Source organism: Ixodes scapularis, unplaced genomic scaffold, assembly GCF_016920785.2.
Source record: "Ixodes scapularis isolate PalLabHiFi unplaced genomic scaffold, ASM1692078v2 PGA_scaffold2__306_contigs__length_199485367, whole genome shotgun sequence".
NCBI lineage: Eukaryota > Metazoa > Arthropoda > Arachnida > Ixodida > Ixodidae > Ixodes > Ixodes scapularis.
In genome coordinates this window covers 160316702-160342676 of record NW_024609857.1, presented here as the reverse complement: position 1 = coordinate 160342676, position 25975 = coordinate 160316702, and the positions used below count along the sequence as shown (strand labels likewise).

Below are 25975 nucleotides of genomic sequence, written 5' to 3'. Positions count from 1 at the left end.
CCCGTTGAGTGCACTTCTTACCAAGCACCGGTCTGCTGCAGAGAAGCAACACTTGCGGAGCTCGCTTCTGCGGGTATTGCTTCTCCGCAGCGCACCGGTGCTTGGTAAGAAGCGCACTCAATGGGGCTAACCCGCCGCAATCAACACTTCGAAAAACGCGAATAGTGCAGTTTTTCTCGAAGCGAATATCGAATAGTGTGTTATTCGGAACTACTATTTGAAATTTCGAATATTCGCACAGCCCTAATAATTGGGGTGCCTCGGATTTCAGTGACGTTGGAAGAGTCAGTTTCTAATTTAGTAAAAAAATTCTGTGGTTGCGCAGGGAAGTGTTGACAAATGAGGGTTAATATTACTGCGCTTCTTTATTCCCATTCGAACTGGATGTGGCCCACCTTGTTTCGTCCTATGTGCAATCACTCTCCACTGCTTTCTTTTGTCTCCTGGCAACTTTGGGAGTGCAGATGCTTGTGCTTTCCCTATCCCTAACAACTAGGGCTGGAGTGCCCTTGTAAAGCTGCAGCTGTCACTACTGTCAAGACCTCTCATAACGAAGTCAGTGGGAATCGTAAATCACTTTACTATATCCGCATCTTCTTTATATCTGACTTTCATAAAAGTAACACAAAAAAAAAAAAAAAAAACATTTTGGTGCATTTATTGTGCCTGCAGAAAGCAGTCGAGGCTTCCCTTTGCGTGCTCTCTGTTAGATCAAAGCTGCTTCTCGCCGACTGCGAGAAGAAGCTCCGATCGAGGGAAGATCCTGCGAGCTACGTATGGACCGTGATGATAGCTGTGACGGCCTCCGCGGAGGGGAGGATGCAGTTTATGCGCAGTTTGTTGAGTATGGCATGCTTTTGTTTTAAGGAGATTGCCTTTTTCTTCCCCATTGAGGTGCCAGTGGTGCCTGGACTTGCTATTGTCGAGTGGCGATGATTTGCCGAATCAGTGCTTGAGTGAAGTTAGACTTTCGCGCAGAGTGACCATGCCGAGCAGGGATGGCGACAGGGAATACGAAGCAAACAAAGAAACGTGCACAGTAATAAGTTTGCACTCAAGGTCATGTTTCGTCGGTGTAAACGGCCTAGATTTTGACTCCTTGCAGCCGGCAAGGAGTCAAAAGCTTTTACCGTCCGCAAACGTCTTCTCCTCAGCTACCTCACCATGCTGGCCACCCAATGCAGGCAGGCACATTTGTGCCAATCTGCCCATTGGGCGTCCGCCATTAGATTGCAAATCAGCATGCCAGGACGGCTTCTCCGCGTTTGATGTAGAAAAGCCGCTTGCCAAATAAGGAGCGGGGAGCAGATGGCGATGCAGAGGCCGCCGCTGCTGGCCTTTGCAGCATTCCCGTTCTGGGTGGCTTTCTGAATTAGAATATTTTTTAAAACTATCTCTAATTTTTTTTCGCTCTATCCGCGAGAGCTGCTCAATTTTCTTCGCTAAAAACGGACACAAATACATTTAAGAAATGATAAGGGGAATGAGAAATCGAATTCGCTTTGCTATAGCCGCTAGGTCATCATGACCGACTTCGTTATGAGTTGGCGCAACAGTACCACCACACGCTCCTTACGGGACATAGCTTTTCAGAAATTCTGTTGTGTTCTTATTATGTAACACTACGGATATAGATTCAATGAACTTTTACCTAGGTGTATCAAAGGATAACCTTTAAATTTCTCAGTAGACTGCTTGTAAACGGAACCTACGCGAAGCGCAAGTTTGTCTACTTGTTGCACAGGGGTTGCAAAGATGTCAGAATGCCGTGCTCTTATTGACTGATTGAAAAAGAAATAAAAATGGTGGTTGAACCTTAATGCATCTAGTATTGAGGTCTACCCTCTATCCTTCTAATCAAAGCCGATCAGAACTCGGCGTCGTTCTGATTTCACCACAACCCCTGCGCAAGAAGCAGACGACCTGCTTTCCTGCGCCATTTCTGTCAGAAGACTCTTTCAATTATAATTTACTGCCGCTTGACAAGAAACAACCCTTCTCGTTCAGGACGGCATCTCGGGCAGGAAGCACTCCACCTCGTTTGAGCACGAGCAGCCCGTGACGTCGGCCGCGCTGCGGCAGAACTCGACAGGCTGCGACAGCAGCCACAGCGACGCGGTGGACTTGACGGTGACGCTGCATCGGCAGGAGAGCGGCTTTGGCTTTCGCATCGTCGGAGGCACCGAGGAGGGCTCTCAGGTGAGTCCGGAGAAATGCTCGGGCTTTGTTTCCTTTTAGGTCTGAGAAATCGATTTCAGCCCCCAAAATATCAAATTTCCACGCATATTTCGCTGCATATTGGCCACTTTCCACTTTCTTGATGTCAATCTTAAGCTCTCGTGCAACTTCCGCTTTATATTGTTCATTTTTCACTTGTTTGTTAGTCTGTTTGATCACGGTGCTGCACTTTGTCAGCTCTTGTTGGCAGAAACAGCCAAGTTGAAGTTGGCGCCATTTGGAACTATTTGTAGACAACGTTTAGTCCACCAAGCTCACTTCAGTACTAAGCCTATGGGCAAAAAACCTTTGCGCTCAAAGACCACGAGAACGGCAGACGGCCTCCCTTCTCGCGGTCGCACTCGAAAAACATGGACCACAAGGACAACTGGAAAAGCCATAAGAATGGGCAGATGGTGGCCATGTTGGCTATAGCGCAACTGGAAAACCCGACTAGAGCCTCAGCCCAGCTTGTTTGTTTCATAGGACGTGGTATCGAGGCTACAGGGCAAAATCAAAATGACCAAAATGGCGGCGACTAAGCTCGTGGCGCTATCACGGTGGCTGTTTTGTGGCTGTAAACTGAGGAAATTGCACAAATTATGTCCGAAATATGGAGCAGTAAGTTTTATGGCATCCGAAATTTTGGTCAATGTTATACATTAACTCTACGGGGTGAGTGACGGTTCGGCGAAAATGTCCGAATAATTGGACGTGTCCAAAAACTTGGCGTTCGAAAACTCGGTCGGCAACTGCACATCTAAAATAGGACTTCCCGACCTTTGGTTTTGGCCCGAGGCTGCTCGGGCGACATCGTCTTGCTCTGTCGCCTGCCGTTTTAACATTTAGGGGAAGGGAAGAGTATTTCCTGCAATTTCGGACGAAGCTTCGGAGAACCGGCAACAACGATCTCGAGCGCCGAGGCAGCCGAAGCGCGGTTGCTCAGAAGCGTGGCTTCTCTGGCGGTACTGAGGATGTGGGGTTCTCTTCAGGTGTCCATCGGCCATATTGTACCCGGCGGGGCGGCGGACTTGGACGGCCGCCTGCAGACCGGCGACGAAATCGTGTTTGTGGACAGCCAGAATGTGCTCCATGCCTCCCACCACCACGTGGTGCAGCTCATGGGCAGTGCCGCCCTCAACGGGTGCGTCTCCCTCGGGCTGCGCAGGAAGGCACGCTCCTTGGGTGAGTGCTCGGCCCCTCTCCACCGGCGGGTTGGAACTGCGGTCGAGGTGCCCGCATTCCGAAGGAGGCTTATTGTGAAGAAGCATGTAACCGAGATTTTGGTTGCACATCGAAAGATCCCCGGGTGGTCAAAACTAGTCCACCACTGGGGTGTGCCAGGTGTCCGTAGTTACCGAACGGACGAATGCCTCGCTGTGGTATGTCGCAACTTCAAGAATTAGCACGAGCTTGCTAGGCACAGTTACGTCTCCTTGACCCTTTACGAGTAAAGACGGTGCGGCGTGAAATATGTGCTACGCGACATCCTATTCAATGTTGTCCTTCAAACGACCACCGGGCTTTACGCATATTATGCACCGATTGAATTGGCGCATGTTTATGCATCAATTCGAACGGCGTTTGTTGTTTGACCTTCTTACTAAATTTAGTGGGAAAGGTGATAGGTCACGTAATGTAACTTAACACCGAAACTTCTCAAGTCCAGGCCATAAACAGGTTCCACGTTAAAAGACAGACTTCCATTTAGACACGGTGGAAAGAGGAAATGGTGTGGAGTGTTGTGTCCCTCCCTGCAGTGGACTCTCCACACCGGACCAACAACTGCGAGGTGACGTACCCGTACAACGTGACCGTCATGCGGCACGAGAACGAGGGCTTCGGCTTCGTCATCATCTCCTCGGTGGGCAAGGCAGGCTCCACGATAGGTACGCACACCTCTTCCTCATTGTCACGGGGGGGGTCAAATCCTGCAAAAACAGTTTGCACACTAATATGAGAGAATATCTCCAAAACTGTTAGCACTGGAATTGTTATTCATCATCCACACCCGCTAGCACTGAGACATCTCGCAGCACCAGGGTTCTGTTTTCTCTTTAAAGCAGAAATCATGCAAGAAAATTTTGTGTGCTAATAGTTAGCATAGTTAACACTAGAGATCCTCAGGGCCAGCTATCAAAATTTGATATTGAATTTCACATCAGTGGATCCAGTAGAACCGCCGTAATGGCAGGTGTCATTAAGGTCATGGCGTGGTAACAAAGGCTTCCGGGACTCTGTCTAAAAGGCCACTTCTTGCAGCTCTTTGCTTACGACGTCAGGTATAACCTGAAACCACGACAATTTCATAAAATCTGTCGAACTGCGCTGGGGCAAATCTGTCGGCCCGGGAGGGTCGTTCTCCGAGGCGCCAAAGTCATAACTGATATCCGAGCTGCCGACTGTGGCTAACGCGCTGCTGCTTGGCAAGGCTGTAGAGCAGACATTGAGTTCAATTCTCCCTTCAACTGGTTTTGATATAAATGGACACTGTACCTACTAAAATTCATGTTATTACAGTGTTATCTTTTTTTTCTTTTTGTAAAATTAAGAAAACATGTAAAAAAAAAACAAAAAAAAAAGCATTTCAAATTGCCTCTTTTTAGACTTTTTTTTTTTTTTTTTTTTTCCTGGACATTAGGTAAATCAGGTTGATGGTTAAGTTTATTTCATAACTTCGAGTTCATAAAAGAATTGAGCCCTACGGGCGTCTGTGGGAGAATTAGAATTTGTTTGTTAAATCGGGAATTTCATGAAGTTGGGTTTCACGAAATTCAGTTTTAGCTGTACTGCTATGGGATACACATTAAAGCCCCTGATTTAGCAGTCTTAATGCGTCGACCAAAGGGACCCCCAGAGCAAAGGCTCCAGTGCAAAGGCAAAACCGACTTCCCATTGCCCGAACGTCCGCGCGACAAATTTAACCGAAGGAGAACATCGCATAAATATGGTGACTATTTATATATTGGTTAGACTATAGGTTCTCAGACTGGGTTCTTGGGAACCTAGGGGTTCTTCAGAGCACCCTCACATGTTCCCTCAGCGGCCAAATTTTCTTGGCCGTCCCTGCAGCCACTCACTGATGCGTAACTATGAACCAAGACTCCTTGATGGGCACATTATTGTTCACGAGGTCTGTCGGCCTCTGCACTGTTTCATCACGTCACTGCCTAGACCTAGAGGGGTTCCTCGAGGTCAAAAATTTGGAGAACCCCCCCGGGTTAGATCGGCAGCTTCAATCAGGTTCGAACCATGGAGACTCGGATGTGTACGGAGCTGTGCAGCGAATGAAATGTTAGTAGGGCTTTTACGGCGTCTGCCTTTTTGGGCTCGTTGTGCCGGGCGAGCGTCGCGTTTGAGAAAACCAGCGGAGCATGCGCGCGTTTATTGCAGGTGGCTTTGGCACCGGGAGAGGGTGAGCGCAGCAGCGGTACAAATGGTGGTACCCTCGCCCTTTCACCGATAACAGTAGCGGTCGAGGCGCAACACGTTCGGCCAATCGCGGTTGCGCCGGGGGTCATGCGGTCACTCTCCTCGCCACATGTTCTTTCTCGCCTCTGGTTGCTCGTTCCCTTGACGGTCTGAGCCTTTGCGTGCAAGAAGCGTACGTCGGAGCAAGCAGCGGCTGTTCGACGGCGTAAATGCGCTTGTGAGAGAGGACGTTGCCGACGTGCAGGCATCGACGGGCTCACCCTGGGTGTTGGGATGGAACACATTTGACGTCGAAAGCGAAGAGTGGACTCGCTGTTGCAACTGAGCGATTTGTGCAGCGAGTCCACGAAAACGTGTTTGGTCCTGTCTGTTCTGCGCAATCAGTTGTGGTTTACGCGAGACCTGGTGTCTTTGCCGGCGGCTTGCCACGAGGCTCTTCAGTCGTCGTAGCTGCCAAGCAGCATGACTGCCTTCAAGGTGTGTGCTACACGCCTACACAGAGTTCAGCAATCACTGCGCAACGAAGAAAAAAGAAAGAAATGTCAGATGACTGTGCGACGCAACATCATAGAAACGTTGCACCAGCCAATACTGTTCATTCGCATCACGTCGCGTGATCGTCTGCACAGTTTTGTTTTGAGCGTTCTCACGCCTGTCTCTCTCGGGGTGCAGGGCGCATCATTGAGAACAGCCCCGCCGAGCGCTGTGGCCAGCTGCACGTGGGGGACCGCATCCTGGCGGTGAACGGGATCAGCATCCTGGACATGCACCACGGGGAGATTGTGAACCTCATCAAGGTGTCCGGCCTCTCCGTGGTCCTCACCATCGGGCCCCCGCTAGGTAGGCGCCTGGCAGTGAAGTGTGCCCCCAGAGCTTACGGCCTCGCGTACTACCAAGACATTTGTATCTCTCCTCGTCTTACGCTTGACCTTTGTTTTTGCAGATGACACATCTAGCAATGCCTCAGTATCACAAAGGGTAAGTTTTGCCAGCTTTTGTGGAACTGTGTTTGGAACATTGAGCCAAACTTAGGGTGGGCGTGAGTTGCACATGTTCTTCCGGCGTCTACACCGACGTGCATGTTTGCTGTGCTAGCTTCCCAGTGAGCTCGTGAAAGTATGTCGTTGGAGAGCAGTTCACACTCGAGTTCTTTTGTGGTCAACAGCTGGCACGAGCGAGCAAACCTATCAATCTTGGGCTTTCCTGTTTGCTTGTAATGCGCGAGTCTTCTTTCGCACGCCGAAATTTAGGCAAAATAAAGTTATAGAAGGAACATGGAGTGAGGCATGCTCTGTAAGAATGTAGTAGTCACTGTCAGCATTTTTACGTGCTTTACTGGTGCAGACATGATGTAATGCAGCTGAAGACTTTTTGATGTCAGTTCTCCTAGAACCTAGCTTAAAGGGGCCCTGCAATCGTATTTAAGCGTCTACCTTTTTTGCGGTTTCCACGTCTCTTGGGGTTGGGGCAAGCCAGCGGGCATGGAGAGGGTAACTAAATATCAGTGCGTCATATTTTAACCGGACGACGCGGAAACCTTCTCCACCGACGAGGGCGACCCGCGGTACCGAAAGCGCGCAAAATGTGACATCTTTGGTCCTGGGCTTGTCACTGGTCAAAGCCGCTAAGAGCTTTTTTTTAGTCGAGATACAAAATAAAAGTGTCGCGAACCGTCTCAATTATGTATGAAAGTAGTTTTTGTTCACTATTTTAGATCAGAAAAGAAACAAATGCAGTTTAGAAAGTACGGAAATGAGAAATGACCCGTCGACATACCCGCCACCAAGCGGCGGAAGAAAACGGCGCATACTAGAAAAGGCTAGTGGGATGAGGCTGCGACAAACGAGGAGCGTAGAAAGGTCCCGGATGTACGCGGCGGCGCTGTGGTCGTATACCGGCTCAAGAATCCGACCGGTTCCGAGCGTTCCGAAGGCCTTCGGCGCGGGCCCTGTTGGCGATTTGGCCATTTGGCGGTGCTCAGCGCAAAGTGGCTCCCGTTCTGAACTGATCTTTACCCCGTGTTTGCTGTCGTTTGTGGCCAATGAAATGTTATGCCGAATTAGTGTTTAGTCGCGCTGCAAATGCGATACGAGCTGCCCTGGCCGCCCGCTTCATACAGCCTATCCAACACGTGCTTTAGTGGCGCCCTCTCGAGCCGTCGACACGGAGTGCGGCAGCCGTGAGCGCTCGATGAGCTCACTACTCCTCCTCTAGTTCAAGGCCACTCAAGGCAGGACCTACGACGTCATGAAGGAGGTTATTTTTTGCTTGTTTTTGTAATTCTAATTTGCCTATAACTTTTAAAATAAAGCGAAATTTGAGAAAAGAAAAGTTGGATTAAGTTACTACGTTCAGTACGCTCGGGTTCAGTGCAAATTAAAAAACCAGTCAAAAAGTCATTGCAGGGCCCCTTTAAGATGTGCTTAAAATAGGACCAAGAATGCTCAGACACTGCCCCACCCCACTCCTTCTCCCCTAACAAGTAACACACGGACAAGGAGGAGAGAACACACAGGACGAGGCACTGACTATCAACTATCTATTCAGGAGACGTACAGAGAAATTCATGCGAGGACTACTTCTTCTTTTGCCTCTTCTCCCCATCTGATTTTTTCTCTCTGCTCAAACGTTGTCTCTCTCCCATCCCTCTTTTGAGCTGGCCTCTCTCCGTGGTTTCCTTTCTCTCACTCCATCTTTCCTCAGAGCTCTTGTGCGTCGGGGGCCCACGTCCCGGCAACAGATCGCTGGCACCCCACCCTTTCTTCTGCTGTCGAGGCTCTCGGCTTGCCCGCCCTGGACGGCTGTCGGGGAAGGTGTGCTTCTCTCCTGTTGCCTGCTCTCTGCCTTGCCCGTCTCTCTCTGCGTTTCCCCAGCCGCAAATCTATTCGTACAGGACAGACAGCGAGGCTCTTTAAACAAAATATGCGAAGGGGGAAGTTTTTCTTTTTCTTTTTAGCAGTTTGATTGGAAGAAGGGCATCATTAAATTAATTTACTGTGAAAAAAAAAAAAAAAATTAGAGCTATATTGACGGCTCAAAACAAATTTGTAGTTGGCGCTTGCAGGAGCCCGCAGAAAAGTTGCAACTAGCAGTCGCGTGACTGCTAGTGGCCACGAAAGAGCGCGTGGTGCTTGCGCTCTTTCAGCAGCTTCCTATGGGCTCTAAAAGTTAGTTATTTGTCTTCCTTTTAAGTGCAACAAAAAGCTTTCAGCCTTTCCACTCTGGTGAAGAAGGAAGACCAGGGAAGCTGTACTATGGTGGGACGACTTTTTGGACGACCTCAAGGACGCCGCTTAGAGGACGACCTCAAGGACGACCTCAGGGACGACGTCTAGGACGACCTCAAGGACAACATCTAGGACGACCTTGAGAACGTCTAGGACGGCCACGAGGACGACGTCTAGGACGACCTCAAGGACGACGTCTAGGATAACCTCAAGGATGACTTTTAGGACGACTTCGAGGATTACGCCTAGAGAAAATCAGCCTTTCTACACTGGTGAAAACCAGAGTGGAAAGGCTGGAAAGGTGGCTGTTGTGTGCATGCGGGTGCCCGGAAGAAGACAAGTTCTCGTCCGTCGGGAGCGATTTTTATTTTGCGACTGACGAATTGCTTCGCGGCAGCTCGCTGTGCCTCTTATCAGGAGCGCTGATAGCAGGGACCGGAAACGGAAACACGACAGTGGCCACTTTCTTTATGCGACAGCGGCGAACCAGACAACCTGCGAGCCGGTTGTCTGGTTGCCGCCGTCGCTCGTAAGTGGCGGTAGCTGTCCAGAGTTTTGTTTTGACATTTATTTGGTGACAGACACGGAACTGGGGAAACGAGCCCTTAACAGCTCCGCTGTAAAAAAACAAAGATTAATAAGTAACCTTTAGAGCCCGTAGGAAGCTCCCGAAAGAGTGAAAGCACCACGTGATAGACCTGTACGCTTGTCAGAGATCAGTGTTGTGCCCGTTACCGAAAAAAAGTAACGAAATAGCGTTACTCGTTAGTTTGGTAAAAAGTAACGCGTTATCGACCTACGTTACTCTTTTACAAACGTAACGATATACCGTTACCGTTACTTTTCAAAAATAACGAACGTTACTCTTACGTTACATTTACGCAACGAGCTTGAGTCTTACCTTAGAGCGGTAAACCGGAACCCACTGCCTGCAGCGGATATGGCACCCCCCCGGTTGCCGCCATCTTGCCTGTTTGCCACATTAGTGATCACGTGACGTTAAGATGGCTGCGCCCAACGGTGGGGCAGATCAGATTGGCCAGATTGCGGTCAGCAGATGGGCAGGGCACTCTGGGGCTGCGTTCGAATCTTACTCGGATGGCGCCGAGTTATTCCGGCGGATCAAGTCACGTGACAAGACAGATGCAGCAACAAGGAGGTTACAAGTACTAGGAGAGGGCACGTTGCAATATTGGTGAAGCCTAGTCATAAAAAGTTTAAACGATGTTGTGGCCAACGTGACCGTAGATCTCTTTAGCTATTGGTGCACGTGACATGTCACGTGTGAGATGGATGGTTGACTGTAGAAAGACACCTTGCAGGCTTGCGCGCGCTCCGTCCGGTAGGTTTTATCAGATCGAAGGCTGGCCTGTGGTGTATTCTAGTACCCCATAGCTAGACGAAGGCTAGCTACGGTCACGTGATGTGGTCGCGTTGGCGTGGTAAGTGAGGAGAGTAAGGAGGAAAATGAGAAAGAGGCGAGGCGTCAAGGGAGCGTGGCTTGTGGAGGCTACACGGCTGTCGTCATGCCCTCTCCTAGGCTTCTATCGTCCTTGGGCAGCAACCACTGATCAGTGGCAGCAACGCTGGACGCGGGTAGGTTTTCGAACGCAACGGGTGCGAGAACTCTACCCAGGAGTGAGATAGAAGCTGCGTTCGATTTACTTGCAGCTCCTGCACCGGTGCAGAAAAGTGTGGGGTGGTGTACTTCCGGTCGTATCTCAATACATATACCGGAAGTAGACTGCCCCACACTTTTCTGCACCGGCGCAGGAGGTGCAAGTAAATAGAACGCAGCTTTTATCTCACTCTTGGGTGAAGTTCTTGTACCCGTTTCGTTTGAAAACCTAGCCGCGTCTAGCGTTGCTGCATCTGTCTTGTCACGTGACTTGATCCGCGGAATAACTCGGCGCCATTCGAGTAAGATTCGAACGCAGCCCCAGAGTGCCCATCTGCTGACCGCGATCTGGCCAATCTGATCTGCCCCACCTTTGGGCGCAGCTATCTTAACATCACATGATCACTAATGTGGCAAACAGGCAAGATGGCGGCAACCGGGGGGGTGCCATTTTTGACCGCTAATTTACCGCTCTAAGTTTACTCAAGCTCGTTGCTTTTACGTTACTTTTCTGTTCGAGTACGTATGTTTGGCAGAGATGTATGATAAGCCTCCTTAACAAGCTTGGATAAACATAAAAATTTACAGAGTGGTTTCATAGTGTTTTGATGCGCGAAGCAGCTTAATTTTCGGCATGCAGATTAGGCATTGAAACTGTAAATTACCTGATTCTGTCTCCTTTAGTTGATACATTTCATTCAGACCTGCTGGCCATGGCGACGGTCTTTCGTTATTCATGCCCATCTCACGCGCAGAATGAGTCGGAGATGTTAGTCAATCGGTTTTTATAATCTACAGCATGCGAACGAGGACTGCTGGAACACAATCAGCCAACCAACACCCCTCATCTGTCCGCCGGTTTTAGTAACAGTCCTGTTCATACTATTACCAGAGACTGATTTACTTCATTATGTGGAACAGGACACCGGTTATTAGCACACTGGCTATAATCACTTGCTGCCTCTTACCAGCAGTAGATCTTAATTTTTCGGTTAAAAAAAAAAAAAAAAAAAAGGTTTTGTGTTTGTAAGTTTTCTTTCTAGGTTTAAAACTTTTTTTTGTATTTTTTTTATCATGACCTTAGGGAATTAAAGACTAATCAAGCGAAAGATTCTTCTGTGTACAAAAGTGGGTCAGGAACTTTCAGGCAGCGAGGGGGAGAGCGAGGGTAAAAATATTCCACAAAGGTTGTTTTTTTTTGAAACTAGAGAAATGAGCAAATCGCTTCGCCACTAGTTGTCCACTGTTGTAAACAGATGTTTCTCCACGGCTTCCCCCCCCCCCCGCCGTCCACTTCTGCTGCACAAAGCAGGGTGGGAAGAGGAGGGAGGGGACGAGGCTGTAACGCAGTCGTTCGGTCAAGCCTTGTGGGTGGTGACACTATGAGAAAAAAAAAGAAAAAGGAGGATGAACGGAATTAGCTGGTAGCCGAAGGTTTTTTTCGCCTTCAAAAAATGAGCTTTTTTTTTTTTTTTTTTTTTTAACTTTACTGTGACGGATGCTGGTTCCGTGCAGCGATAAGCTGGTGCAGGATTTCGAGACAAGCTCGTGCAGGATTTCACCAGTTTTGCTCAAAAGTAACGAGTAATGAAATTTGACAGCCGATACGGTAAAAAAGTAACGGAAATACTTTACTCGTTAGTCATTCAGAATACTAACGAGTATGTTACTGCGTTAGCGAAAAATGTAACGCGTTACCAGTAACGTCGTTACTAGTAACGCGTTACCTCCAAGACTGTCAGAAATTGACGGCGGCGACACACCAGAATGTTCAATTCCGGCGGCGGCGTGGAGAAAAGTCACTTTATGACTTTTCTAGAATCTTTTATTTTTTTATTTTTCGACTGGACAGGACTCGTGAAGGTTTTTTTTTTTATTTAAAACAACATTTTAAATTACTTTCTGTGTATAAAGAAAAAATGAAAGCCGTTTACAACTGCCTGTAACGCCGAATTGGAGCGCAGCTCTTGAGGAGGAGGAGGGAAGGGTACTGAGGGGAGAGTATACCCCTCCTCCCTCATGATCCTGCCTGCTACTCCTCCTCTCATCCTCCTCCTCCACCTTCTCCTTCACTTCCTCCTCATCCTTCAACCTCCTCCCCTTGTCTCCTCCTCCTCCCCTCCCCCTCCTCCACCTCCCTCCTACTGCTGTCCTCCTTGCCGCTCAAGCCGGAAACGGCCGCCTAAGAGCTGTGCTCTGAAATATAGAATCAGAACAAATATTGTGGCAGGTTGACATTTTATTGATTGGGGACCCCCGGACCTGGGGGGGTCACATAACCTGGGAGTGTCGCATGACCTAGGGGGGGGGGGGGGGGGGGGGGGGTCACGTGACCTTGCAATTACGCCGACGGTGACGCCGCTCAAGCCGGAAATGGGCGCCTAAGAGCTGCGCTCTGAAAAAAATTGGTTCAGCCGGCAGCGTGCCACACTTGCCGTAACTTGCGGAGGCGTAGCGTGGCGGCGCACAAATCTACCGCGTGACTAGTGGCCAGTCACGTGACTGCTAGTAGCCACTTTTCCTCAGGCTCCTGCAGTAACCAACTTCAAAGTCATTTCGCACTGTAAATATAGTTCTAAAAATTTCTTTTGTTGTAAATTCATTCGTTATCCATCTTTTTACATCCAAACTGTTTAAAACAATGTTTTCTTTTAGCATAGGTCTTTTAAAGTGTGCCAATACAACAGAGTGAGGGCCGCTTCACATATTTGCGTTTGACTGCGATCGCTCGTAACGGCTTGCGACGAGAGAAGACACCGGCGCCTTCTGTCGGGCAGCCTTGGAACCCTTCTTATCTGCGTACAACTAAACCGAAGGTTTTGTGGTACTTGCGAAATAAAATGTATGCACTATCTACGAGAAACAGTTGCTTTTAACATTGTCCGATTTCTTCCGAACCTGTGGCGAAAGAATGAGGCATAAAATATATGCAAATCAGAAGCACTCGGGCGCCGCCCGACAGACTGTGCCAGCGTGTTGTCTCGTCGTAAGCCGCCACAAGAGGTCGTGGCGCAGTCAAAACGGAAATGTGAACCAGCCTCGAAATGCTTTCTCACTACAATGGCAAGCAAAATCATATTTACCGCAATATCCTGAGAGATGCCCCACCCCCGAAAGATAACGCGCCCCCTATTTTTGGCATCATTTGCTATCTTTTAAAAGCCACCGAAAGGTAGCCCACTTCTAGCAATTGCAGGGCCCTGGCCAATGGTGACCGTGGCAGAAATGGAGTTATCTAGCCATGGCGGGAGATGAGCAAACACTGCTGACTGGGAAGGAAGGAAAGTCTTCGGTTCATCTCCCCTCCCTGCAATCACGAGTGTTGCAGGTCACAAGATCTAAAATTAGCGTTTCTTTCCAATTTTTTTTATCGCACATTGAAAGTTAGACCACTCCTTATTTTAACCCGATTTACTTTTGATTTTGGGTGGGTCATCTCTCGAAATATTATGGTAACGTTGCTTGAGGGCATTGTGGTGTTTGGAACCCACTCTCGTGTGTGTAACGACTGGAAAAATGTAGCAGCCGGACAGGTACCGATGGAGCTTTCCTGCGAGGAGCTTTTACAGCACGAATTAGTGGAGCGGCTGATACGCGTGACGCAGCGTTCCTTTCCTCTAGAAGTATGAGCAGTCCAGAGCCTGCCATTCCTTGCAAGGCTGCAACTTCACATGGCGGGGACATTGTTAGCGATTCTTACACGGAGGTAGGAAGTTTCTGGAGGTGACACGACACCACCAGAGGTGAAGCCGGGGGAGGCTTCCGGTTTGGGGAAGCACGCCCTTGACGACGACCATAAACGAACAAAACCAAAAGACGCCATTGGTCGGAAAGGATGGCCGATTTGGCGCCAACTGCTGTTTAGGTCACTGTCGGGGGTTCCCACCGACCGCGACCTCTACTTCTGGCTTCACTCGGGATTTTCTTGTTTGGCTGGCTCAAGCCGGAATGTCGCCTTCTTTTTTTCCTACCTTCATGGATTCTTGGAAAACTAGTTTTAGACAGTCAACCCCACAATGGGTCGTGAGGTGCCATTACCGTACTGCCTTGCGCCGTAGCGACGCAGAACTGACCGTACCTGCGTCCATCGTTCGCCGCAGAATCGTTTGCTATGACTTGCATTGTTAGGCGTGTGTCAGCACGGGGTGCGACGATGCCATTAGTACGTAAAGTTGAGGCTAGAATCCGACGTTTAACAAAGAAGTTTTGTTACGGCGAAGGTTCTCAAACTGGAGTCCCCAAGTTCGCAAATGTCGTTGGCCATCCCTGCCCTCAAGCAAACTGTCTGCCCATTTAAGCACTATTTTAGCAGACCTGATTCATCCACTGATGCTTAACTATGAGCCAAACACTCCATAGTACTGCCGAGACCGGTTATAACGAAGTAGCGGCTAATGCTAATCACGATTTCCCATTCCCTTTTGCACTTTGTTAATCGAAGTCGGTTATAATGAAATAGCGGATATAGCGAAGTGATTTCCGATTCCCGTTGACTTCGTTATAACCAGTCTCGACAATACAGACATTACTGTTTGCAAGGTCTGTAGGCTCGTCCTGAACTGCTTTTTTGCATTGATCTCGAGATCGGGAGGGGCTCCTCGGCCCCGAGATTGAGAAGTTTGAGAATCCTTGTGTTTTGTCTCTACTTAGAAGAGAATGGAGGATGGCACTTGAATGTAAATCCGGGGTCCTGGCGTTCCTGACCGCGACTCCCGCCCCCGCAGGGAGAAGACATGGGTGCCGCGGTGCGGGGCGAACCCCTCGACTGTGGCAGCACCGTGGGGGGCGAGTACCACAGCGTGGAGCTGCAGCGGGGGGTGCGGGGCTTTGGCTTCAGCATTCGGGGGGGACGCGAGTTCCACAGCATGCCCCTTTTTGTGCTGAGGATCGCCGACCAGGGACCCGCCCATCTCAGCGGGAAGCTGCAGGTGGGTCTCTTTCACACTGCCGAGGGGCCGCCCGGTCCTCTTTGGCGTCGTGCGCAAACTACGGTGGTGCTTCTTTAGCTATCGTCGTCCTCGCTCATGACGTAGTAGGGGAAAAAATAAAAAGGAGACTGGGCGGACTATGCAGATTCCTAGGCTCGTATAGCTCGTCTGCTCGCTTTGTGCATTTGGGTCTTGCGATAAAACCTGTATTGCGCATTGTGTTTATTTGGTAGAGTGATATTTGGGGTGCGAGATTTTATCGTACAGTATCGTACATCGGATAACGAAAATATAAAATCTAGCACTTTACCCCAATACAAAAGTTACCACAGTGAACAGGGGCTCTGGTCTACACTGTGGGACCAAGCAAGACCAAGGGATTGGAACATTGCCACCTGCTGCGATTGCCCAGCTCTGCGCCAACTTGTTTTTGAGTGAGGGGGCAAACCAGACCCCCCCCAGGGCCGGGGGGCGGTGCCCTTGGTATCCGTTGGTGCCGCCGGCCAGTGTTTGCCCTGCCCAGTGGCGGCTGTTTAGAGGGGGCAAAACACATGGCCCTACTCTGAGAACTGGGGGGGCAAGCGCCCCCCTTGCCCCCCGGTTGGTACGCCCATGCCACTGACCAATCAAAGCAGGCTGCGATGTCCCTGTCCATTGGTCCTGTTTGGTCCCGCCAGGTGGGTTAGGGCCCTAGGGTGTAATTTTTATTATCTGAATGAGAGGAAACTGAAGCAATCCAAGCACCACTGGCATGTGAAGTAAACACTCGAATGAAATTGACTTCATGTACCCTGTTTGTTTCATTCTGTTTTGTGAGTGCAGGTCTCTTCCAAGTTGATTGCTTTTTGCATTTTGAAAACCAGTAAACAAATATTTATCCGAAACAGTTGACTTCAAACTGCCTTAAAATGAGAGAAGAACCTTGGGGCTTGGCGGTAGTGGAGGTTTGTTTGTGGAAAGACAGCCGACACGGTTCCGACGCTCCTTTCAGGTGGCTGACCAAATCCTGGAGGTGAATGGGATCGATACCAAGAACATGACGCACGCCAACGCCATCAACGTCATCCGCCAGGGGGGCAACACTGTGCGGCTGCTGGTCAAGAGGACCTGCAAGGGGCCCTCTCCCCTCGTCGGTGGGTGTGCGGGCTCGGTCCTTCCGGGCCATTTTAATGACTCGCCAACTCGCATAATAGCATCGTCAACTAGTGCCAAAGAATTTGGGGGGGAATTCACCGTACGGCATTATTTGCTTTTTATGGCGACAGCTGTTATGGGTTTCCCCCCCCCCTCCCCTCCTCTTCAAACGATGTAGTGCGTGAATGCCCCAAAAGCCCACCGCGATCTTCTCCTGCATTCAATCCTGGAGTTGCCGATAATGAAGCGAGCGCGCTCTTGCAGAACCACGCCAGCTGCTTCAACGCACTGCCTAATAAACCTCACGTGCCGAAAACAACTCCGCATAGGAGCCTCGCGCGGCACCTGCCAGATGGCTGCAGTTATGGTCAGGTCACATGGCACCACCAGAGCCTCTCCCCACGTTTGCGAGAGCGCTTCTGCGTGGATAATTAATTAGTGTGTCGCTGTCCGAGCAGACATTGGCGACGGTTCCTCCAAGTAAGGTGTGAGATACGCGAGGATACATCAACGTTCAATGAGGATTCTGACTGTACCGTAAAGTCGTACCAAGCTGACCATCTTAAATTTTTTATTTTGGCAGTTGTATTACAGTTGTGCGTTTAGCAACACCAATTACTTTTATAAGAAAGTATACTGTACTTCGTTGGAGCATAACTTGGCAAATGGCCTTAGTGAGGCAATCGGAGCACTTGAAGCGAGGCGCTAATAATGCACCGTTGGTGCACAAACATGAAGAGGTGTTGCTCGGATTGGCTTATGGGGGCTGCAGCATTTGTTGTTTACCAAGTTAGGTTGAAACAGAGTACAGAAGTTTCTAAAAGCAAACATCTAAACCAGTGCACTGACCACGTGTGCTCATAAGGAACTTGCTGGATTTAGCCGAGTTATTTCTGCACACTTTTTCTCCGGGAAAACTAAGGCTATTTCTAGGGGGCGGAACACTGTTGCGGGGGGAAGTTTCCCAACAGTAAAAGCAAAAATGGAGAGGAGGGATATTGCAGCTTTAAGGGAGGTGCAGCCTGCTCCAGCTATTCTGCAGTGGCTCTCAGTCAAGAGTCGCAGTATCACTAAATAAATAAATAAAACTATAAGCAGGTCGCTGCACATAAGAGTACAAAAAACAACTGCTAGTTTTATTAATCTACTGCAATTAGTCCGAATTCATTGTGGAGTCGCTGTCGGTGGAGATGGACAGATAAATGCAACCGTATCATGCCATATATAGTGTAATTTGAAATGAGCCATTTAAGTTTAACATTGCAAGCCTAATTTGCATATTTGTTTATTGGAGAAACGTTGTGAAGTACAACTAAAGTGAATGATGCCGTGCATTCGTTCTGGTCATCGTTCCTGTGTCGGGCAACAACCGAAACCAAGCAATGACGTGGTGCGCCATTTGCGCCATACTATGCCAAACTGCTGACCCTGCTACTTATTTCACCAAAATGAGAATTTTCAGCAATATTGCACCAAAAGATCAGATTCTCATCAGCAAAACTTATACTCAGACCTCGTAATCAATGGCTGAGGCAATGCTTTCTTCAGTATGGTTGCCTATGTGTGAAAATAGCTTGGAGCATTGCATTAATTATTACAGCTTGGTCCATAGTTCATATACGGTTGTTAAGAGGAAACATGTAGCTTATTGAATCGGAGTGTTTCTAGTTTTACGGGATAGGCCCGTGACGAAGGCATCTCTCTGCGTGTAGTGGACAGCCCCCAGTCGTTGCTGCACCCCAACATGTCCGGCATCCTGAACGGGCCCCTCAGTCAAAGCTCTCCCCGAAGCTCAAGTCTCGTGAACTCGCCTCCCCAGAAGGACTGGTACAACTGGAACATGGACACGTGACTGAGACATAACTGGGAAGGCGGGAAATAGGTGGGTGCCTCTTGGGCTTTGCACGCTCCGCTCTTTAGGCGCAAGCCGAAGCTCCAGGGAAACAGGCCAGCTCCAATTTGCACGAATATAACGCGAGCATGAATGTAACGCGAAGGCAAGTTTTGGTGCCCTCAAAAAGATTTAAAAAAAAATATTATTACTATTATAGCGCGAGTGGAGGCCGTGTAAATTTGCCGCTTTTGGGGGCATAGCAGAAGTAAAAAGGCAATGGAAATCGAAGAAATATCAGTTTATGTTTTGACTGCTCGGGTCCTTCTATTTACAATCCACTTGGCGACTTCGCAGATATGCAACAACAGCACCGCACCGCTTGTCTGGTAGTTCCTTTTTCTTCGGCGTGAGCTCCTCGGCAGCCCACGAGCAAAGCAAGGCATGAAGCAGAAGCACCAACGCACAAACACCAGGCCACTCTGGAGCAAAAACTAAGAAATGCACAGGCAGAAAAAAGATTGCTGGACCCGATACACGATCACTCATTCTTGTTCTCGTCCCTTCGCATGAACAAACACCTCATCAAACACCTGGTGTTGCACGATTGCGTAAACACGGTTCGTGGTCTTGGCTTGGCTTGTGTTGACTTGGCCTGGCTTGACTTGGCTTGAATTGGCCAGTGCCCGCATTCTCGCGTGACGCGTTTTTGTGGCACGTTTTCTGGCTTGCGTTGTACAAACACAAACGCAATAAAAATGTAGATTCCAATGTGTACATTTTACCGGAATTGTTTGCGGGACCTATTTTTCGCAAATTGTAGGAGATTCGCGAAATTCACAAAAATTAAGTCGTTTACAGTATTTCTTTTTTCATATAAAACAACTTTTGAAGTGTTTATGAATGAAAAAACTTGTATATTTCATGAAAGTCATTAACAGCCACGAATCGAGACTTCTTTTTTCTCATTATTGCAGTTTTGTCTATTTTGGGCAGTGACTTGTGTCCCATTGATAATCTGTCTGTCTGCTCTCTTTGCAGGTTTACCATTATGAGTGTGGGCATCCGAAGCCTGGCTGTTCAACATCTTTCTCCTCGGCATCTCATCTTCTCCACGTTTCAGTGCAGAACACTTTGTGGTAGCTCGGTGCCATTCCCTCGTTTTAGAAACTTTCGACGGCGCTCCTCGGTCCCAAGAAACACTGGAGTTAATCTGTTTTCTTTCTTTTTGTTGCTCTAAGTAACTTTGTTTTACGAGCATTTTGCAGCGGATGCACTAAACGTGGGGAGCATTTTTACTATAATAACGTCTGTCACTTCGAAAGTGCACATAACCTGCAAGTGGAGTTAGATACCATGGTAGCAAAGGGCATTGCACGTAGTGGCCTATCTGTTATGCACCCTGCACATGGGGACACTCGGAGGTACCGTACGAGTCTAAGGCGGTCGGAAAAAGGCGGCGCCATCAATCGCCCTTTCCGGGCCGTAGCTGCAGTTGCATTTGACCCGCTGGCAGCTTGTAAATACAGCTAGCGTGCAAAACGTGGAGGGGTGTTCGCGGTAGAGGAAAGCGTAACATGCTTTGGGGATGTGTTTTCCAAAATGCCTTTCCATGTTGCTTGTGGATGCCCGGTTGTTTTCTTGTCGCAGTATGCTCTAACAGATGCCGCAAACTAGCGTGCAGATGTGAAAGCAAATTAAGCCTTCCAACAAAGTACACCAACTCAACTTTCCGACGTGTGCACACGAACCGTTGACACGGCTCATGTGCAGACGCTTCACCTCGTGCGAATCTGGTTTCCGCGCATGTGTGGGCAAACCCGGGTTTGTTTGTAAACGGTGTGTCGGTGTATTGGCTTCTTATCGTTATCTCGTCAGGATTGCCTCTGGCAGTGTTCTTTGCCTAATGAGCTTCATGGATAGAGCAATTAAGGTGTCTCTTTAACCAGGTCTGATGTGGGAAAGAACTTTCGATACTCAGTTTAGTGTCTAGTGCTTTCAGAGAACAGTGTTTAGGAGGTACCGCGGAGTTCCGTCCTTTGATGAAAGTGCAGCTATGTGCAACATGCTCCTGCTATTCTCTTGCCAAGGGTACCAATGAGCTATGGCAGCTCGATCTCTGGGCTCTTACGGTGACAATGAAGGATCTAACGGCAATATGCCCAAAAACTAACTAATGCAGCTTTTCCCCAACTAGACTGAGGCTAAGGCTCGTGATTTTTTTTATTTTTAAAATTATTTTATTCTATCGCGAAAGAGCCGGTCAAATCAGAGGCATGCGCCTTTTATTTTGTGCAGCTCCTCTGTCATGAATGTAAACAAGGTTGTTGCAGCGAGACTGGCGTTCATCCTCGAGCCAGTATTTTATTGTCCGTCATTACACCGTTAACTGTTGCTGTATGTGTGCAAAGGGGAACGTTTGCTGTAAAGACCCCCTTAATTAAGTTTGTGGTTGTAAAAGTTCCTCGTTGCATTCCCGCAGGTCCACAGCTGCATATCATTGTTACGGGGTGTGGCATTCCTCGACAGTATTTAAATTTCCGCGTTATTTATGGTTGCCGCGCTGCCATGCTTTCGCTCGTGAAATTTTGTGGTGTCATTCCCCAGATTACTTGACTGGTAGGCAAGTTGCAAAAGCAAGCCTCAGAGATAGGCTGTACAGGCACAAACTGTTTCATGTGTTGAGAGAACTTCTACCTACACGGAAGTTATTCCAGATTAAACAAAGGCCGGTTTAGTTAACAATATTAACGATGTGAAGCGAATTCTATACTCTCATATATGTTGGTTTGAAAGTACAGGAAGCAATTGTAGAAAATTGCATGTTACTGTATTCGTTGCAGGGGTATTGTTAACATTCAGTGCGAGAGAAGCTTTGTTTAGTACATATTTGAACAGAGCCGTCTCCAGCTTTTTTCATGCTGCGACCTATTATCACGAGTTGGAAGATACAGGTGCAAAGAGTCTAAAAATGTGCGCTGGAAGTTCGGTCGGGAAGAAATATGTACTCGAGCAATTTGGTAGAACAAGGTTCATAAAGATAAGCAAACATTGCTAGTAATTCAAACATTGCTAGTAATTCTATCTTTTAAACAAGATGTCTGTTGAGACTAGAAAAATATTTTCCAAGTGCCTCTCGTGCCCATACGTGAAGTCTTGCAAATACTGCCAGTCGTGGCATGATACAGCTGCGTTATTCGCGAGCGAGATTTTAAGAGTTCGGTATGTACACTTGCCAGCATGCCTCTAAAGCTTTTCTTGTTGTTTTCTATTTTTTTTTTCATGCACATCCTCATCACTTTGTCTTATCATGTTTCTTTTTCTGGCTGCAGAGAGCCTGGTCATTTGTGACAGATTTCACTCTTTGTACATTCTTTGACAACCCTGAGTATTTTAATTTTTCTATACATACAATTTTACTTTATTTTTTAAAGTATGTTCTATAGGTGGCGATGATATTCTGTCTGAAGGAGCAAAAAACGGGAGCAAGATTGGCACGTTGTGTATGGTACGGGTTGGTGGGCGAGGTTCGGGTTTCAAGGGCTGCGTGTTCTTGAGTGCGTGCCATTACAAGGTGTCTGCTGTAATATTGAAGGACGAGCCCCCGAGAATAAATTCTATCTGAACTATGGATCTGCCGAATCTTCTTTCAGCGGTGTCGTGACAGTTACAGCGTACTGGTTGGTCATTTGAATGGGGACCAGTACGACCACAAAATGCGAGTTGTGTGATTCGCAAATGTTCCATATTTTAAATGCAAATAGAACAGTATTTCATTCAATTTGCGGGGCATGTGTGCTAACAAAATATTTTAAAAAATGCCCCGAAAGTGTGTCAATTGTTCGAAAATTAATTGCAGTTTCGGGCAGTATTGGACCTTGCAAGTGTGTTCTTTAGAGTCATTTACGAGAATGCGGTAACGGGCATATAATAATCAACGATAACTTTATGGCCCCAGACAAATGAATGACGGTTAATCTGCGACATCTCTCTTAGAAGTTGAAAAAAAAACCTCGTAACATTTTGCAGTAATGAAAGGGAAGGTTGCAATTCTTAATTGGCTTTGTGAGTTAAAAAGACATTTAGTTGCAAAGAAAGCATTGTCTCGAATCGGCTGCATTAAAGGCCGGCCTACGCACTATTCCCTCTCCCAACAGGAGCAGGCCTCTAAGCTACTCCCTCTTTCTCGAATGGAAAGGAGGATTTGAGGGAAAGTTTCCCCCTTTCTGGCCACTCGTGAGCCTTCAATGAAAAAAAGTTATCAAAGTGTGCGATACTGTTTTTCTTTTCCTCAGCTATCCTCCATATATGGGCTAAAAAGCCCCTCGTACATATTTTTTTAAAACCATCCTTGGCATTTCCAAGCCAGCTGAAAGCTGGCTTGGAAATGCTGCCGAAGACGTCACTTTTTAGCCGAAGACGTCACTCAATGCTGCCGAAGACGTCACTTTTTCTAGTTTAGGTGCGAAGCATTCATAAGGCGAGCTTTAGCGTTCTCTCATGCAAGTCTGGTGCGTAGCCTCGAGGGAACATGCAGCGTGCAGTCGGCGACCACTATTGAAGCGGGGACTTTCCACGGTGTCTGTGCTTGGTGGCAACAATGCGAGCTACGCCTACTAGGAAGGCGCTTGCTTTCCTGCTTCGTGCGCTGCCAACGCGGTACAGGAGACAACGGCGGGTGCGGCAAGGTTGGGGCGCGGCTGAAAAACGAGAGCGCCGGACCCAGCAGCGGCACGAAGCCAGTCGCCATTACACGGCAGCCAACTGGCAGCTCAAGCGCCAGTTCAGGGAGAATTCGTTTGGTGTGGCGTAGAACGTGTGTGAAAGACTGGTTTCGGGCAGGCGGGGCCTTGGGAAAATGCCCCGCATTTAGCGGGCAGCACGACAGAGCTACCGCAAAATTTTAATTAGCGATTATGTCGCTCCTTGGGAAATTTACAGAAGCATTTTACACGCGAGCTGGGGGCTTATGTCCAAATTCTTGCAGCCTTCCGAGTTATAAAATCTCCTCAGCTTCCTTTTAACATTGCATAAACTATTATAATGTACTGCTCCCTTAGACGTGTCAGAGAATGTGTTGCCAAGAAAAACTGTTGTTACTCAGTTTACATATATCGTTTAAATCGGATTCTTTATGTATTTATATTTGTAGAATCTACACTAGAATAATTTATATGCAATTTGTACTAATAATATATTTTTATTTAATTTACAGTGTAAAGGGATACTGAACCAAAATTTCAAGTTCACAGAACAAGGCTGGACGGATAGGCGGGACTCTGCAAAACCCAGAAACATCACTTGTACAGTAATATCTAACGGATCACCGTATTTTTGGAAAAGTATGCGACTGAACACTGTCGACGAGACAAGTCGCGTCACGATTCTCATTCCCTCTCCTCGCTGCGTCTCGCCGAGCTGGTGAACCAAAGCGAGGAGGAGAAAAGAGAGGCTGCTTCCCCTCATTCTCAAATTTTCCAGGAGGACAATGACATCAAAGACCTCGCTTGATCGCACCCTTCTTTTCCAAAAGTACGGCCATCCGCTTGAGATATCGATGTACGAGTGATGTTTTGGAGTTCCTAGCGTCCCTTCAACACATCTGCGGCCTTATTTCGCAAAATCCAAATTTCGGTTCTGTATCTTTTTAAATCTCTATCCCAGTCACACATCTCTAGTTCTGGGTATTCCTGCAATGCCTGGCATCCGGGTTCCAAGGCAAAGTCAATTAATGAGCAGTGCAAAACCTGTCGGCACATAGCGTACTGCAAAATTATGACTCTCCGAGTTTGTCACCTGTTGATATCCAAACTGTATGGAACCTGAATTACAGGATTACAAGGTCTGAACACTGCCATACCTATGTTGAGATTACTATTGTATGTGAGTAAAAATCATCAAAAATATGATGTTGGCCATAAGTTCTCAAACTGGATTCCTAGGAACACGGGTGTTCTTCAGGGCTTCCCCAAGTTCCCAAAACTTTCTTTACCGTCCCGCTTCTTAATAAAATGTTTATACGGGTCCATATCACAAGAGCGAATGACATTTTAGCGAACGGCGACATTTGAGCGAATGGTCGTTTTAGCGAATAACGGGGGCGCGCGTTAACCCATCCGTCGCGCTGCGCTTTACGCCGCTTCGCGGCGACAGTCTGCGGCAACTGATTACAAAAATATGAACTCATTTGGCCCACCCGAAACCGCCGCTTCGCGGCGTCCGACTATTCGCTAAAGTGTCGTTCGATGAAACGTGGGCGTTCGCTAAAACGTCATTCGATCAAGTGAGTGCCTCCCGGTGCGGTTTTTGGCACAGCCCGCCGACCGCGTCGACGACCGGAGCAGCGAGCTCGCTTCCCTGTGCGACACTAGATAACGGCGCTGACGGCGCGAGCGTTGGCGCGAGCCGCAAGCTGCACTCGCGGGGCAAGGAGGTTGCTCGAAAACACCGGAAGAAGCGAAGAGAGAGGCTTCAGATGCCATAGCGACGGAGGGACGCACGCACGAGTCGTTCACGTGCGTGCGTCCCTCCGCTGCGTTGGAAACAAAGAAACAAACAACCGCAACGACAGACCAATCGCAGGTCGAGGAGAAGTGTTTGCGCGCGTCTCCTCTGCTCCAGTCGCGGGCCGGCCGGCCGGCTGCTTCTATTCCGCAAACATGGCGTCGGTTGTGATCGTCGTCGTAGACGGCGTGCATCTCATCGTTCCGCGTAAAAGCGCTATCCTTGACTCTGAATTTTCGTTGTGTGTCGCTATGATAACCCAGAACGTACTAGAAGGGAAGATCCACCTACTCGTGCGGCGATGTCGTGGCGGCGCTCTCAAGACGGCAGAAACGCCCGTGTCGTCGTGTTTGTTTACTTCGACTACAGTGGTGATTTCTAAGCATTTGTGTCCTCGAACATCGCCCGGAATTCTTATTTGGCGCATTTCATGCGTGTGCTCAAGTTCGAGGTATTACTGGCGCGTACGTATGAAGGATGCGAATTTTCACGCGTTTTCATCTTGGAGAAAAGTGATTAGGGTTAGCAATCCTGAACGCTCGCAACGTCCGTCCGCAACCCGCGACGCCGTTAAAAGGCTGCGCCAGGCAAAAGCCGCTAATTTCTTTTAAAATGAGTGACACACTTGAGACATAACTGTGCTAGTCTATTGAAATAAAGACTTTCCTCAAACTAAGCTTATTTTTTCATCTAACATAAAATAAATTCTTTTACAAAGGTAAGTTGTCTCATGGCATGTATTTTGGCCTGAAAAATTGATGTTTTGGTTATAGTGCGGTACCGCTTATAGTGCGGATTTTCGCGACTCCCGAGACATACGTTATATGCGGTCTACACTGTACTGTTAAAGCAGCAATATTTTAGCAGATAAAGGCCACCTAGTGGTGCACATCTCTGTGCCAAACACTCCCTCATATGGGCATTGCAGTTTAATGGGCCTATAGGCTCGTGTACCGTCTAATTGCACTAAGACCGAGACTGAGAAAAGTTCTTTGGCTACCACTCGAAAGAGACTAATGTTCCTCAGACAGGAATGTTTGATAAGCCAAAGGGAACCTCTTGCGAGTTCTCTTTCTCTTGTACA

General features: G+C 48.2%; 1 protein-coding gene across 4 annotated transcripts in view; it reads left to right on the top strand.

Moving 5' to 3' along the window:
* LOC8039538 (membrane-associated guanylate kinase, WW and PDZ domain-containing protein 1) overlaps positions 1-22020 on the top strand; it is a 71124-nt gene extending 49104 nt beyond the window's left edge. For all 4 annotated transcript variants that reach the window (XM_040498442.2, XM_040222468.3, XM_042292088.1 and 1 more), the window contains 9 exons: positions 2008-2199; positions 3210-3402; positions 3978-4106; positions 6322-6489; positions 6593-6627; positions 15219-15422; positions 16414-16555; positions 18269-18438; positions 19429-22020. In XM_040498442.2, coding sequence (XP_040354376.1) covers positions 2008-2199; positions 3210-3402; positions 3978-4106; positions 6322-6489; positions 6593-6627; positions 15219-15422; positions 16414-16555; positions 18269-18408 — 1203 coding nt within the window. In that variant the 3' untranslated portion in view covers positions 18409-18438; positions 19429-22020. The remainder of the gene's footprint in view (positions 1-2007; positions 2200-3209; positions 3403-3977; positions 4107-6321; positions 6490-6592; positions 6628-15218; positions 15423-16413; positions 16556-18268; positions 18439-19428) is intronic.
* Positions 22021-25975: the final 3955 nt, after the last annotated feature.